The 17392-nt window shown below is 40.6% G+C and overlaps 1 protein-coding gene across 2 annotated transcripts in view; it reads left to right on the forward strand.

The window, feature by feature from the left end:
* The first annotated feature begins 67 nt into the window (after window positions 1-67).
* Window positions 68-17392, forward strand: part of DAPK1 (death-associated protein kinase 1) — a 97408-nt gene continuing 80083 nt past the window's right edge. For both annotated transcript variants that reach the window (XM_010568667.1, XM_010568666.1), the window contains exon 1: window positions 68-129. In XM_010568667.1, coding sequence (XP_010566969.1) covers window positions 68-129 — 62 coding nt within the window. The remainder of the gene's footprint in view (window positions 130-17392) is intronic.

Here is a 17392-nt window from a genome sequence, read left to right on the forward strand (position 1 = left end):
GGCTCCGGGGCGCCGGTGATGAGGGCGGCGAGCAGGGGCTGAAGCCGGCGAGGCGGCGGCGGCGACCATGACGGTGTTCAGGCAGGAGAACCTGGAGGAGCACTACGAGACGGGCGAGGACCTCGGCAGGTGGGTGCGGGCCGGCGGCGGGGCCGGGCGGCGGGAACCGTCGCCGCCGAGCGCGGCGGGGCACGGGGCGAGGGCAGGCGCAGGTCCTGCCTGCCGCTGGAGATGCCCCCGCGTTGCCTTTCCTCCCCCTCTGAGGTGCCCGGGGACGGGAAGGGCAGTTGGATTTTAAGCTGCGGCGTGTTTGCTTTTTTTAGTACGGGTCTGAGGGGGGGTTGGACTTCGGCGGTTCCCCATTACGACCTTCTGTGATTCTACGATTACTGCCTTCTCGGCGTGGTGCCCATCTGGGTGTCGTGCAGCGCGGACGGGAGTACCGGCTGCCTTCGGGCCGGAGGGGCAGCTGTGGAATCCCAAGGCTTGGTGCTGTTAGCCAGGCGGGTAAACTGACTGGAAGCGTGGTGGGTTTGCAGGACAGAAGTTTGCATTGTGTCAGTAGTGGAGGACTCCGCGTGTATGGCGTGTTGGTTTCGCTTTAATAACGCGGTTAAAGAGGCGGGAGAAACTCCATTTCATCAGTAAGTACTGCTGCGGTGCAGATCACTTTCTGGGCATCGCTGCTGGAGCTGGAAGTCGGATCAGGGGATGCTAGCAGGGCGCCGCAGATGAAGCACTGCCTGCTTGAACCGCAGTTCTTGAATGCTGTGTGGTGGTGTTCCTCCGAGCTCAAGCCAGTAGTCATGCCTTGTTTTTTCAGTGCTGTCTGTGTTTTAAAACTGTCGGTTTAACACTGAATTGTGTTACGTGCGAGTCCCTTTCATCTTCCTTCCCCCTTCTTTAAGGGGGAATCCGGTGGCATTTTAGCGCACCAGTATGGCAGAATCCTTTCCTCTTGGTGATTTCAAAGCTTAGGATCAGTGCTTAATTACCACAGGACAGTGTCCGTGGGGCAGATGATCCCACATCTACTTGTGTATACTTTTCCAGTGAAGGGTCCAGTAGTAGCTAATGCTGTGAACAAGGTAGTGGCATAGGCAGGAACTTGGAACACTGTGTCTTAAAAAAAACAAACAAACAAAAACAACCAAAGGAACAAAAAGCCCCCACAGTATCAGAAAGTTCATTGGACTGCATTTAAAATAAACCTCACCCCATTTATGTACAAGCTTGTCGCCGTGACTTGTACGGGTACATGATGAATGTGTACTCTTATTTTCGCGTAGTGTTCTGAGTTGGCTTTTTCATACATCTAGAATGACAGGCTGTGTTGGACAGCGAAGTCTTACTAACTTGTTGGATATCGTGTTAGAAAGACATTTTATCATGCTAAGCTGTAAGTTTTGGTTATGTGGTCTAAATATTTTGTTTGGACACAAAATTGTTTGATTTCATTTCCATTCTTTTTTGGCAAGAACACATAAAGTATTCTGAAATTCAAGTTTAGGTTTCTGGACTCTTAAAAATAAAACTATGTGCATACAGACACCAATACGTGATTTACTTTATAGAAGGAAATAAAGACACAGCTCTAGAAATTGTCTATCATGTTTTCTTAAGGTTCTTCAGGGAGAAGACAATGTCAGTATGCTAGTTTAGAAAGTGTTGAAGGTTTATATAACCTCTCTTGTATTTACTTTTAAAGAGAAAGTGTCAACGCAATGTTTGGTCCCCAGTACATATTTGTGAAATAGAACAATTGGCCTTAGGCCAATTACATAAGAAATGTTTAAATATATGGGGATTTTTCCAAACAAACATACTTTGGAGGTCACATGTGAGCTCCAGAACACAGCAGTGAAGACCAAGCATTTCATTTTTACAGTACGGGGAAGTGCAAACACTGAATAATGTTATATAGGTTTTTTTTTTTTTTAAAAAGAGTTTTTCAAATTGGCAGAATATTAGGTAATAGCGTTCAGTAAAAAAAAAAAAGTGTATTAATGTGATCAGTTACCGACAAGGTATTACAGTACTGAAGTTGTTTTTATTCATCTTAATGCTATATAAGCTTGGCATGCATTCCAAACCTGTAATATTTTAAGAATTTAAAACAGTGTTAAACTCTGCTCTAGTTTTTCTTTGGAAAAAAGTGAAGGAAACTAAGAAACTCATCAGTTTTATCTACTTTTGTGAGAAAATACGGGTGGATGGTAAAACATTGTGAAATATTTGACAGGGCTTTTGCTTTAAAAATGGAATGCAGTTATTTAGAAGGGCCAAAGCTTTCATTTCATCATCACTTTAAGAAACCAGGATTATTCCACTGCGAAGTGTTGCCATAAAACCATAAGAGTAAACAAATCTTAGGATAGCTGTTGTATGGTTTAGTTCAGTGGTGGTTTTAACTTCTTTTTAAATTTAAATTTCTAGGATTGCTTGAAATGTTCTCTTGTAAATCCCATTGCTTTCCATTCCTCCGTTACCTCTTCGGTAGGTTTCTCACCGTTACCTCTTCGGTAGGTTTCTCACCGTTACGTTTGCGTGTAAATGTAGTTGCAGATGTCAACCCTGAGGATCAAAACTCAGAAAGCAGAGAGTATTAAAAATACCTTTGACTTTAAAATTTCTTGTGTTCATTTGGGAACCCAAATGTGATTTAATACTTGAGCCAAGCAATGATGAAAGGTTCCATTTTGCAAAATCAACCTATTTTTCCCCTTCTAAGGGAAGAATTCTTCTATTTCCTCTTACTTAGCTGCAGTCATGCAGCAAACAAGGTGAATAAATGAACAGATGAGTTTTTATTGGCAGAGGTGTGTTTGAATAAATGGATCCTGAAGTTCCTAGGCCAACCTGCCTTTTGAGAAAGCTCAGTGAAGATGCAAATCCTCAGAAATTTTAATAATCTTCACTATTTTCCCTTGTAAATTATTTAGCAGTCTTTATTACCTTATAATACTTCTGACAGTAACTAGAATAAAAAAATCATTTGAATAAGAAAGTGATCTAAGAAAGGTGTCTTGAAGAAAGTAAATGGATTATGTAAATTAAATTTTTGACTGAAACTAATAAAGGAGGTTTAAATATTGCTTAACATAAAACCTTGAGTTGTTGGAAACAAGGAGAAGGGATAATGGTGTGCCTAGGCTGAAAAAAAATGCACTTTCTGGTTTTCTGGTATTTCACAGTGCCTTTGCAGAAAAAGTAATAAATGGTCCTTGTCCTTTTACCAAAATGTTTGAGTTTTATTCCATTTTTTTGTTTGTTTTGAATTATGCAGCAGGAGAGTAAGAAAAAAGAAACTTGGGATTGTGCATACTGACAGGATCACCCTTATTTGTCTTGCCCTGTACATGATTTCTTCCGACACATTTGTGGCTGTTCAAGTTGGTTTATCTTAAGCTTTTGTACCAAAACAGTCTTGTGAGACTTGTGGATCAAATGTTGTCTTTAGCACAGAACATATAAGAAGATTGTGCTCTTGATCATTGCGTATGTTGCATTGCATACGCTCTTCTTCCGTCTTACGAATTTGAAGTGATTGCATCGTTCAGATGCAGGCTACCTACAGATGTGTTAAGTAATCATCTGACCGTGAAATTTCAAGGGGTGGTAGAGATTATTGTGAAAGCTTTAGTAAATTTGTCGCTCTATTTTGTTCATTTTAATTCTGCCGGTAGTTGCAGGCAGTGTGACTGTGCATTTTAAATACCCTGCTGCAGTTGTTTTACTTCAGTCAGCCCAAAAGACAGAAATTCAAGTTCATCAGTATTAAAAACCTCACCACGGTGAGCACACAAGTAAAGACCTTGAAACTAGATCAAACTAATAAAAATATTTTTTCTACCCTCCTGTGACTGGCCTTACTTGGGAGTTGCTACTGTACTGTAAGAAATGAGGCATTGCTTAAATAATTACAGGGAGAGGTACCCAAACAAAGCTATGGTATAGATACATACTGTGTCTGTTTATGTGAATTGAAGTGATTTAGTTTCTGATCTTACAAACAGCTCCCTCCTCCTTCATCCCTTACTACCCCCTTGTTTGTTTGTTGTTTTTTTTTCTTTAAACTTTCATGTGCTTCCTAAAAGAGATGCAGATTGTTGTAATAAAGTTTTGGAATTGAAGAATGGTATTTGCATTGCACTGTAGTTTGCAATTTTTAGATTCTTGTTGATTCAAAAAGTAGGAAGAGGTATCTAACAATTTTAAACTTAAAGCTTGTTTGGACCTGTTGGACTCACTAGGGAAACACTTGTTGAATAAAAGCTGTGATGAATCTCAGCAGTTTTGGAAACCAGTCTGTTTCTGCTTGATAGCTCACTAAGCAGAGGCACTAACAGTAAAAAGCAGTAAGCTAACCCTGCTATCTAAGGTATCTAATCACTTTATCATTTGTGAGATAAAAATGCATAGGATAACATGCTGAAGATGCCGATAAGGGAGAACAGGGAGCTGTGCAAATGTGTATTTACAATCTGAAAAACATTCTTTTGCCTTTGAGTGTTGAGTGAAAAGAAATTTTTAAATTTTTTTTTCCCTGGATGCTGGAAACTGATTTCTGTAGTAAGCAGGGAGTATGTAAGCAGAACACAAATATATATATCTATGTGTGTGCGTATGTGTATGTATATATGTATTTTTGGTTATTCACGTATCACTTTTCAGAAATGCTGCTTTTTAGAACTGCGAAGGCTGTACATCATCTGTCCACACACCATAACTGTAACTACGTTGCACACCAGTGTTGGGAGGAGAATAAAAACGCTGAACAAAAAATAACTTGGATGGCAACTAGAATTTGACCTTCATGGCGCTTTCAGGCTTGACAACTTAAACTAATCTTGCTAACTAGCTGATGTACTAAAATTGTGTGAGTATTGTCAAGCTCTCTTGTGAGATGTATAGGATGTGAAATTCCTTTGAGGTGATACTTCCACTGTTTCCTGTGTTATGTGTACAGGCACAACAATAAATACAGCAAATGTGGAATTCTATAACTACATGCATGCATATTCCAGTAGAACATGATAATTAATTACAGTAAATTGAGTGGACTGTATGAGTTTTTCAGGGACGAGGACCTGGGAAGAAACCTGGAAAACATTGGCCACAAAGCTGCTGTTTGAGCAGGAAACCTGGTTGGCTGGTTGGTGTATTTGTGCCTTTTTTTTTTTAAGGGTTGAAAATTGTGAAATTCAGACTACAGCAAATAACCCTTTCTGTGCTGTTTGTGAACCATGTAAACGTTGTATCAGTCTTGTCAGCTCTCAGAGAAGTCAGTTATTCCATGACTGTCTGCAAGTTCTGTCACTGGTGGTTGCGTGGGTACTGAAAAAGAAGGTCTCAATTGGAAAGCATAGTGGGAGGAATTATTCTTCTGTGTCTCAAGTCACTTTACCTCCCAGCCATGCTTCAAAATGCCTCCTTTTCACAAACGCCTGATAACCTGCGAGCTGCTGATTGCGCAGGCTGCAAGAGGCTGTCACCATACAGTGCTTCTGGTGACAATTACTGCCTTATAAAATGTGCTGAGAGGTTTGCTGCATGAAAAGCACAAGAGGTGCAGATGCTTTTTCAGTATAATTGCTTGGTCCTGCTTAGTTTATTTCTCGCTCTGGGGGAGAATAATGCCTGCTTTGTAGGTCTTTTAAAATGAAGTGTAATTAAAACTAGAGCTTGCTGATTATTCTGTGCCTTCAGTTTAAATGTACAAATCTTTGTAAATCTAAACTCATCAGGAAGCAGATAAAAATGCTTGTCTTGATTTCTCTTCTAGCCAGGCTCAGTGAGGCACAATCAGTACCGGAGCTGGTATGTTAGGGGTGTGCTGAAACTTTCGTTCCATCTTTCCAGGTTTTGGGTTTTTTGTCCTTCTGTGTTTGTGGGAGTTTTTTGGTGTTTTCTTTTTTTTCTCCCCTTTACAGATGTCGAGTATATCACTTCTTCTGATGGAGCTGTGTGTACCAAACAGAAATTAGCCCCTTTAGCTTAGGAAAAGGGAGGCTGAGGCTGCATTTTTATGAGAGCCGTGCACCAAGCTCAGTCCGTGCTGTTGGTGGCTGAAAGGAGCAGTATCAGTTTCCTCTGCTCTGTGTTTCTGTGCGGGGTTTTTTGATGCAGCGGTGCTGCCAAAGGGGAAAAAAAAAAACCAAACCACGTTATATCTTATTTATGGCAGCAGTGCACACTCAAATCAGCTGAAAGCACTGTGAAATCTCAGCTTGTGTGAAGTTGTGATTGCCTCCATAAATATACCTCAAGTTAAGTATGTAGGAGGGACAGAGATAGAGTCACTTTACTACAAAGGCAGAATAACATAAACCGACAACAAGGAAGTTAAGCTGGAAATTAGAAAAATGATGCGTGGCGCAGTGGTTCTGGAGTTACCTTGACAAATGGTTGTTGCAGTTGGTCAGAGGTATTCAAAGGTGTATCAGTTTTTGGAGGAAATTGCATGTTTCCTGTGAGACCCACAGATGGGCTTAATGGCCAGGTGTCCCTCTGTTTTTAACTGGCTTGGTTAGCAAACCTGTGGAACTTGTTGGTACAATTTTATATTCTGCAGTAAAGGTGCCAGTTAAAGGAGTGACTGAGTAGTTTCTGTTTCCTGGATGGTAGTGACTTGCATAGGAGCTCAGTCTCAAATAAGACTGTTGTTTCTCAAACTGTATTTTGTCCCCATTGCAGGAAGATAAGTGATGCAGAGGAAGATTATCCAACAAACCTGGAAAGTGTTCATTGACTTACCATGCAGTATAGTGGATCCTGGTTAACCATCACTAGTTCATGGCTGAGCTAGACGAAGCTGAGGGAAGTGTGGACAAAGCCTAAAGATCTTCAAGCCTAAACTATTTCATTGCATGTCTTTGTTATGCAGTGAATTTTGGAGTAACACAAATGGTGTGAAATTTAGTACAACTGGGTACAAAGGCCTGTGCCAGGCAGTCTAATATAGTTAATGTTGTTAAACTCTGGACATATCATCACCTAGGGGGTGATACAGAAAGAGTGGAACCTGCATGTTTTCGTCAGTTGTTGGGTGACGTTCCTGTTGGTTTTGGTACAGTTAAGGAACAAGCTAATACCAGAGTTGAATTGTAGGGCCGGGTATCTCTCTATATCCTTGTTCAATACCTTGCTACGTCCTCCTTTACATGGTACTCACAGCTCTTGTCGCTCTGCTTCAAACAGATTGCTGCTGTTCTGTTCTAAAGTGACGAAGAGATGCTAAGGTGGTGAAGCTGGAAGAAGCATCTTAAGAGAGGAGACTTAAGACTTTGGTACATTTAGCCTTGCACCAGGCAGCTTGGAGTGGTATGATTTCTAAATACACCGGAAGAATGAAAATGCTTGGGGAAACAAAGAAACTTTAGTAACTGGATTTACACTTACAGTGTTCACAGGTGAATCTTCAGGCTGTTAATGGAAAGGCTGCATGCCTCCAGGAAAGTGAAGTTTGGGACTTGTCTTCAAAATTAAGTCAATGTGAACAGGGAACCTAAGTTATGTCAAGATTGAGCTTGTAAAATTAAAGGAAAGGATTGCATAATACTGTCCTGGGGGAGGAGGAAGCTGATAAGGATACAGTTATTGTGGATATCTTAGATCAGTTTTAACTCTCTCTTTCAAAGCTTTCAGGCACATTGTAGTCCTTGAGGATGTTGTCCTTCTGTACTAAAGGCGTTATATTTTTAGTGTGTTAGAGTTTGGTGGGTTTTTTGGTTGTGGCACACACTGATGTTGGGGAGAATGTCTTTTAATAGGTGCTTCTCAACCAAATCCAGAATAAGGGGAAGGAAATAAAACGTCAAACCCAAGAGAATAATGTTGCAGACCATCATGTGGATTGCTGTAAAACACCACACTGAGTAATCCACGTGATGGTCTGCAACCTTATTCTCTTGGGTTTGATGTTTTACTTCCGTCCCCTTATTCCCTTCTGATTATGCAAGCAAATGTGACAGACAATTTCCGCTTCAAGAGACAATACTGTTGAGGAGGAAGCATCATTGCAAGGCTCCCCAGACTGCGTGTGTGCATTGACCACCAGGAGCAGGGACCTTGCAGCATGGTGATGTTCTACTCTTTGCTAGAGCAAGTCTTACCCAGTGTCATCTGCCTGCAGGGGCAAGTCTGTTTGTTAGCTTAAATGGTCTTGCCTGTACTTAACCCCCCCCAAAATACTTCTTACTGGGTGGTCACAAACATAAGGGGACATACCCAAAGCTTGGAAGAGTTCACAGGCAGTGTAAGTTGTAACTGTGCATACAATGTGATTGAAATGTATAGTTTAATTGAGTTTTCTGCTGAACTATGCAGAGGACTGAGCTTCTGGAAAGGAAAAAATTTGCTTTGGATGGTAGCATTCTGTCTGTGTGCTTCTTGCTTGAACAGGATGCGAAGTTAGCCTTTAACTGACCTGGTGTACTGGAAATACATTTCCACTGATTTCCACTGTATCTTTATTTGTGAGCATTTAATACTGTGTTTCTAAGTTTTCACAAGTTACTTGAAGAGCCCTACTTTCTCTCCGGTATGTAAATTGGCTTCTGGGCTCCTGTCCCTTTCCTCAGTTTTTTCTCAAGTATCAGTAAGTAGTCATTGTAAGATTGGAGGTACTGGGTGGGTGTGCCTGTAGAAGTGTTCACTTAGAGTACCTGCTCATGTGCAATGGGAACTGATAGCTGAGGGACGTTTTCTCCAGGTCACATAGTCTGTTGAAACTGTGGTGTTTGGAAGTTGTTACTCTTATGGGACAAAGAAAAGGTGTTCATTTCTGGAGTCTGTGGTGAATTTTAACTGTCTTGTGATTATAGAGAAGCAGTATGGGGCCTCTCATCTATTCTCTTCTTTCGCTGTTTTCTGAAATTTCTAGTCTCGTTAACTATTGCAGGGTTGTCTACAGCTTAAGAGGATTGGACTTCATTGCTGAGATGGTCCTTTGTAATCCTGTGTTTCTAAATGAGACTAAGAAAGCCTTTGCTTAAAACCTACATTCATATGTACTCTGTGTGGTGTGTGTTATTTGGTACTGTGCTTCCTTTGCCTAGTTATGTAGGTGTAACTAGATGGAGCTAACTTTTATGTTGATAATACTGTAAACCATGCCAGAACAGAATACAACTAAATTATTCTGCCAAGTTTAACGGAGATTGAGGTGTGGGGGTTTTGCCCTTTATTGACAAAGGAAAATAATATTAGTGGGTATTTTACTTGGGTCTAATAACTTCATGGCCAAGAACTCGGCACTTTCAACAGCTTCATCAACAAAACTGGCAGTTTATTAATTCGCAAGAAAAAAAAAATACATGCGAGTCTTGTGTGGAAATAAATTTTAGCTTTGTTTTGATACTTTTCTTCTTGCTGACTCTGATTCCTTTATTGGGACATTTGGTTCCTGCTACCTTTAATGAAGATGATGCAGATGTAATCCCAGAGATAGATATTTCACCTTGTCTCCTTCTGCTTTCTTTATCTTTAGGTTGGTTTGGTGTTGGGTTTGGGGCTGGGGGGGGTTGTTTGGTGATGTGTTTTTTTCTTTTTCCTGCAAGCATAGACTTAAGACATTTTGGTATGGGAGTTAGGACTTTTTTGGTATATTATCTGACTGTCAGTATTTTTGTATCTCCATGAGCAGGACCATCTGCGCAGAATTGTTGTTGATTCCCTAGGAAAGGAAAGCACATCAGGGAACGGCTTAGTTCCTTATGTCTCATCTTTTCTCATTGCTTTTTATTTGAAAGGGCCTTCTGATACTACTTACTTCACATTCCTGCCTAAAAGAAGGATTGCTTTTCCTGCTTTTTTTGCCAGTTATAACATGAACTGGAGAACAAATCATTCCAGATTGTATTTTACAAAGCTGGTCCATTTCTGCAGCCCCTGTTGTCCCTTTAAAAAGAAACCCTTATGTTACTGTCCCTCCTGCGGGTGTGTTAGTTTCTGGTCAGCACTGCCCTACCTGTCTGCTGGCCTGCCTTCGTGTTTTTACAGGATGGCTAAGCCAGCCTAATGAGAGGGCCAGTGAATGGGATGATCCTGTTCCTCACCCACTGAGCTGCATTCTCCTGCTGCTTCTCCTGTGCTGGCACTGGCATTGTCCCGAGCACAGCCTGGAAGCAGGAGGGGATTACAGATTGAGCTCCCTGAACTGGGTCACCGTGGGCATGCCAGGCAAGTATGAGTGCCAGCTGCCGGCACGGTGTAGGAATGCACAGCCAGAGGGATGGGGAAGCCTCCGGTTGTGACAGATGCTGGCTCAATCTACTAACCCGCACAGTAAAGCCCATGCCCCGTGTGCTCTGTGTCAGTGCCATGCAGGTGTGGCCAGCTAAGACAGCATGGAAGAGTTGCTCTGAACTGGGAAGCAAAAACTGACTGTCAATTAACCCTGGACAACAAGATTGGTGACTGCACAGTCTGAGTATGTTTTCCTGCGGCAGCAGCCGTAGGGTAGCCAGACAAGCCCTCCTTTGCACAGAGGTCAGAGTGGGTAACTTGGAATTAAGTGTTCTAAATTCCTAAGTGCCCAAGCTTGTCTGCAAGAGTGAGTAGTTGTGAATAAAGGCTGAAGAGCTGGGGAAGCGGACAATTATTTGGCTATAAATAGCAGCTCATAAAACCATGATGTATATGGACAGTTAGTAAGGCACTCGGTATGAGATTTGTGTATGTGACACAAACTGTGCTTTGTTTGTAATGCCATGTCTTCTTAAAAAGCTGTCTTCAGTCAAGGGAAAGCAGTATTTTCGTCACTGGACTGAATATTTTGGCTTAAATTATGTGTTTATAGATTGTATTACTTGGTGAGTTTCTTATGTATTTAGCTAACATCAAATTAATAATTGGAGGAGAAAAAGCAGAATTTTTCCCCCACAAAAAATTATTCTGCCATCTTCTGTGGACTATAAGCTTGAGTCTGTATGTTTCTTCTTGTGAGCTGATACTGAAAGATTAGTAAGATACCTGTGAATTTTACAGTGAATCTTTGTAACTGATGGGAAGTAATGAAACATGGTGAAATCCATTCCCCACCTGTAACTATCGTTTCTTGGGAAAGCTGAGTCATAACCTGTTTGGGACTTTGCAGTCCATCCTCACTTATGCTTTCACTGATTGGATTTTTACCCTTTTTCTAGTAATGGTTTGATGAATGATCCATACCCTACCATCATTTTAAATAATTCTTCAAATATGCTGAAAAAGTAACATTTTCTTACATTAGCATTGTTTAATGTATCTAACAGGTGCAGCTGTGCTGCCGATGTCATGCATTTGTGTATTTTTATTTGTGGCCATTCCATGTAGCTATCTTCCAGAGTCAAAATCTGCATAGAAATGCTGCCTAGAGGCACATTGTTATTGCTCATTAAGATCATAGGTCATATGCTATAAAACAGGGAGGTTCTGAAAAGGGGAAAGGAAAGGAAGCTGCCCATTGTGATGAAAGAGTGGATGGCATAACTGAGATCTGACAAGTATTATCACTAGACTCTGCCTCCCCAAGCTGAAGGACAAACACCCATGTCAGGCATGCTTCAGAACCCACTGCTACAGAAGAGAAACAGGAAACTCCAAAACGTTTTATGTATGCACTAGCAGCAACAACAGTCTTTAGCGTCAACAAAATCACGTTTTTTCTGCTCATGTGTTTTAATATCCAGTCCCAGCTCCTGCTTTAAGAATTTCTGAGCAAGTGATGCCTGAGCTTTTATGTTCAGTCCTGAGTCAGATGTATGTCACGTACATCTTTCAAAATTCAGGAAGACTAACTTATGATTTAATGTTAATTGCTGTGCTGGTTTACAAATTTCATGAAAAGCCCAAATGAAGGGGAAAATGAAGTACTGAAGAACAATAGAAACATTAAGACTCAAACTCTGGTGTTAAGTACTGGCACAGTATAGTATGTTCCTTATTTATATGGGCATGTACTTAGGCATTGATCCTTTAAGTACCTGTATGTGCAAGCTTCTCTTTAATACCATAAGTGGCAGTAAGGGTAGCACTTTGCTTGAAAATCCGTGCATTTCTTTGCATTATCCCACCTTCTTTCTGGCTGTTTCCTTTCCATCATAGGTGTAGTTATTACTTGAACTGTTTACAAGTGTGAGTACTCTGCTTTTTGTATTATAAGATGATTTCTGAAAAGGCTTTAGCAGATGTACGTGTATTCAGACCAAATGGGTTTCGGCAAGCTCCAGCCCAAGCATCATTAATAGGAAATGGCTGACATCCAGCTGCCTTGAAGTCTTGCAGCCATACATATTCCCCCAGCTTATACATTAAATACAATTACATCTCAGCACAGACTTCACATTGGTATTTAAACCACCGTGTCTATAAGTAGACTTCTGTCTAAAGTATTTTCTTGAGTACTTGCTTGGGCAAATAAGGTAATACCTAGTTCTTCGTGTTCTGTAGTTTGATAATCACTTAAGTGTAGGTGCTTGTGTTAAGGGACTTGAGGCATGGGACCTTCTCATGCCTTTTTTTTTGTTGTTTTTTTTACCATCTCCAAGTTTTAAAAGTATGATACATGTGTTTAGACTGAATTCACTTTCATACTGGCTGTGTACAACTTATATTTGTTGTGTGATAAAACTTGACACCATGTTTAGTGAATCCCCCCCCCCGCCCCCACCACATATTGACAAAGGACCAGCTCCAAAGTCTTCTAGAACAGGTCAGTACTTTTTCCCTTTTGTTACAATGGTATCAGTGCACTGTCAAAGATCAGTGACTTGGAAGTGTTCATTGAGAGAGAACCACAGAATACTGAGCTTCAGTCAATCTGACACTACACTTGCGTTTTGTGAACAGTAGAGTACAAATGAGAGGCAGTAAGAATGTGAAAGTGGTTTAGCACTGCTGTCGTCTGTATACTAGGAAGCTAAGAGGTCTTGAGCTTTGCAGTATGGCTTAGTCTCATATTAAAAATAAAAAAAGGACTGAACATACCATGGAGAAGACTGTTTAAAAACTTAACTCTAAAGTTTTCAAACTATATGTGTGATACCTATGCACTTAAGCCATCTTGCATTGAACTATATTAGATGAAATTTTAAGGTGAAAAGTAATTGTACAGTAAAATGAATTCTCAACAAGGAACCATGAAAAATTGTTTCTCTTGAGCAGTGAGAAGTTTTACAGCTCCTAAAGAGAGCAAATCACAGCATTTAGATATTACACTTTTGCTTATAAAGGAATAGCCAACAACTTGATATTTTTTAATTTTTTTTTTCCCCTGATAATGTTGTAATTGCTATTCCTGCCCAGGCAATAACTGGATCAGAGACCAGAAAAATAGTGTCTGGCCACTGCTCAGCCTCTTGTATAAAGTTTCAGTGATGTTGATAACTTGCATTTCTTGTCTCGTCTACTGGCACAGTGACAAGCACGCATGTCTGGTGTTACCCAGACTGTGTAAGTGAATGCTGGATAGATAATATGAAACTGAAGACAGAGCTGAATTGTTTATATACATACAGGAAGCAGCGAAGGTTTTGTCTGTGCCTGTCTGGTGTTTGCCTCTCACCCACCTATTCTAACTGTTCAAAGCGCAATAAAAAGCAGGAAGGAGAATTTAGTCTTCGTTTGACTACTTTCAGACTTCAGTAATTCAGTGAACTTCTTATAGCAATCTGTAAAGTTGTTAGTATGTCTTTGTTTTTTGTCTGCAGTAATTTATGGGTTTCCAGGAGGACAGAATCATCAAACCTTAAGTAATGCTTCCAGCTTTTTCAGTGTGCCTTCTCTTCTGAACATCTGCTGCCAGGGCAGACCCAGAGTACTTTATTCATTCAAATTTGCATTCCAAAACCCAAATGTGAATAGAAAAAAAAATCTGACATCAGAATTCCTGCTCATGGAAGAGAATCTGTTTTAAAAAAACAGGATTACAGAACTCCATAAAAGCATGTAATGTCACTTTGTTCTGGTTAACAGCAACAAAAATCTGCTCGTTTACCTGACTATTAGGCCACGTCAATCCATTGACAAAAGTGTAATTTAGAATTAACAAGACAGTAGTAAGCACATTGATGTAAAGGAGTTCCTCTTTGTTTCTGTGTACAGCTTGTAACTTGGAACAACACTTTGTATTTGTACACAGATGCCAGTTTTTCAGTGTCGAGAATTTTCCTTTCATACACTATAAAGTTCTAGCAACATTGCAACTCCTCTTTCTGGCAAGGGCTTTGTACATGCTTCAGAGTTAAAATAAATCTTTCTTCTCCTTTTCTGCCTCATCTCCTCCCCTGTGTGCTTTCATTCCTTGACCTTCAGCTGTGCTAAACTAATTTTCAAGAGCATGGTTTGACCTAATTGCTTAGCAGAGTATGATCATGGAGAGATCCCATACATTGTCTGCTAACCCTGTGGTCATAACTTCTTTAAAGTCATGTGCTCCTTTGAAAGAAGAAGACCACATTGATGGGAGGGAGGGCTGTGTGCTGGCGCTGTCTGTGGAGGATTTAGCAGCTGCAAGATCTCTCCTTTCTTTTTCTTTCATTGTCTGAGATACCATTGTCAGTGCCACCTTTTCTTCTTGAAAACCCTTATCCTTTATGCTGCATGGCACTTCAGAAAGAGACAGAAAGTCTTTAATCTGTGCCTTATTGAATCATGAATCTGTACTTTCCCCAAATGAAAAATACTTGGGCGTGTGTTCCTGCATGTTGTTCCTTAGAAGGCTTGCGTGCTGGCATAGTGTAAATTTGAAATGCTCTGATGATTTGGAAAAAGATAAATAAGAGACCGGAAGACAAAGTAAAACAGGAGATGCAGTAATAGCTATTAGCTGCCTTATTTTGAAAACTTTCAAAGCATAGCAGCAAGCAAACATGGTGGGAAGAAAGGGAGCACAACTGGCTCTTGTCCGTGTGCTCACACCGGGGAGGCTGTAGTGCCTTCCTTACCTGCACCTTGCTGCAGGCTTCAGCCTTCTTTTCAATACTGGTGATACTTTCTATCTAGCTCATCAGGGCCATCTCTAAAAAAACTTGAAGCTGTACACTGCTGCAGAGTGAATCCTCCATCTGTTGAAACCTGCGTTTCCTGCTGTTGTTCGTTAGAGTGATGAATGCAGGGCTACACTGTGAAAACTCTTAACACACTTCTGGTTTAAGCTGTGCATAATGGTAACATAAATGAGAATCAAGTGAAGAGATGTTTTCTTAGACTCCTTTGTGAGGCAGATAGAAATTGAGTTCCTTGTATATGTCCATCTGTACTAAAACAAGTAGCAAATTAAGTGGGGGTGTGGAATTTTTCTAGCCTACAGAGCAGCCTAGTGACAGGAAAATCCACTTGCTAATAAGACTTCCAGTGTCAGGTGTGAAGTTCTTAAGGATTATTGAAGTTAACAGTCTGCAAAGTATAGTGCAAGGAAAAACATCAATGTTTCCTAGCTGCTATTGGATTCATTAGCTAAATAAATTAATTGTGAACTATTAATTTTTATTTTTTCCTGGAGGACTGATTGTGCCTCTGTACAAGATCTCTCTGTTGTTGGTCAGCTCCTGCTGAATTCAAAGCTTGTCCATTGTAGCACTTAGTATCCTTCACGCTGTTGTTATGCCGCTGTTTTTTGAGGGTAGGAAGAAAGCTGAGGTGGGAGAGCTGTTCTGACTGTCACTTCCAGTTGAAAATTAGAATGCAAACTACACTGGCTTTTTTTTGTTTGTGTTCCAGTATTAGTTATCCCATTTTCCTGTCTTTTTTTGTAACTTCTTTAAAAGAAAAGTTAGGGGGGCAAAAAAGGTGACTGCCCTTTCAAATGTCACATATGTACTGCATGCCATGTGTTGTCAAGGGGGTCTTTTCAATTATTATTATTGTTATTTTTGTGTAATTCTACTGGTCTGTAATTTGTACTGTAAAGTTTTACAGCCCAAGTTCCTTGACCATACAACCTTAAGTCCTCCTGTAGTAGGTCTTTTGGTGGTAATGAGAGGTAAAGGAAAATGAGAATGTATTTGTGAGGGAGCTTACTTGCTTTTTCTTAAAAACAAGGGTGGAGGGGAAGAGGAAAAAGACTTTGTGTGCCTGTTTGTGGGGACATACAGGATGTATGGTATTTGGGTTTCTGTGCTTGTTTTTTCTTCCATTTTTACCCCACACATAGATTGTGTTCTAACTGGCATGTTTTGAGAGGTCCTGTGTTTAGTCAGCTGCATAAAATGGCTTAATAATTCTGTTCCCTCACCCAATTTATTGCTCATTTTGAGGGATTCTGAATTTTTAAAAGCCTTTTAAGCTGTCTCATTTGAACATAGCTTTCTTAAATCTACTAAGTAATGTTATCTTTAATAGTGTTTATGTGCTGGTGGTTTTTCATAGGTTCTCAAGAATGAGAAACTCTGCTGACAGAGAGAAAAAGAGGTATCTTACAGAAACAGTTTCTCAGCTACCGTTAGAGCTGAAACACTGGAAAAAGCAAGATAGTGTAATGTGATGCTTCTTGAACAGAGGATTGAATCCATCCTTTAGGGAAAGGGGTGAGCTTTATGGATGTGGTTAGTATCACCCTGTTGGTGGTTATGAAACGTGCATGTGTGTGTTTGAGTGGCAGGTACCTGTATGGAGGTGGCAGATAATGCACATTTATCAGATGTACCATGTAGCCTTCTGCTGGAGTGAGAGCAGGTTTACTCTAGTTTGCAATAGTTTATGTAATGACTGTGTCCTTTCACAAAGTGGAACCAGGTGCTTACTCTAACAAAAGTAAAGCAGAGCTGCAAGTGTTGGGTGCTGCCTGGAGTGCTGCTGCTCACCTTATCTTTCAGTAGCTTCCCCATGTTTCAAGGTTGCACAGAGAGAGGCTGGTTAATCTTTGTAAAGCTCAGACCAGGTTGTTAAGTACATTTGACAGCTTGTTTATATGTGTAGCTTTGTTTAGATCAATTGTTTTCTATCCTATCTTCTTCTCCCTTCTCTTTCTTCTGCCTTGTACCAAAGTTAGTTGTTCTATATGCCATCAGAAACAGCACATCACTGCATTGTGGTCTGTGTCTTGGATGTTATCTTTGTTTACATTTGCTTTTTGTCCTTTGCACTTTGGCAGCTATTCAATCTCAACATGATACACTTCATGCTGCCTATTAGACTTTTTCCTTGACTTTATCTCCCTGTTTCAAAATGCACCATGCTGTCCTTAACCGCTAAACACCCAGAAGTTGGGATTTTTCAGGATGTTCATAGTCATGAAAGAATGGAAATGTTTTCAGCTTTAGTGTGAAAGCATCTCCTTCATCTGTGATGTGCTCTTAGCCTATCTTTGTCCAGCATCCTGACTGTATTGTCTACCTCAGAAACTTGTCTTGCGTGGTAACAAGCTCACCTTGATAGATGGTGAACTCTCATCGGCTGATTGGGGGGGGGG

This window comes from Haliaeetus leucocephalus, unplaced genomic scaffold, assembly GCF_000737465.1.
Source record: "Haliaeetus leucocephalus isolate CR32 unplaced genomic scaffold, Haliaeetus_leucocephalus-4.0 Scaffold251, whole genome shotgun sequence".
NCBI lineage: Eukaryota > Metazoa > Chordata > Aves > Accipitriformes > Accipitridae > Haliaeetus > Haliaeetus leucocephalus.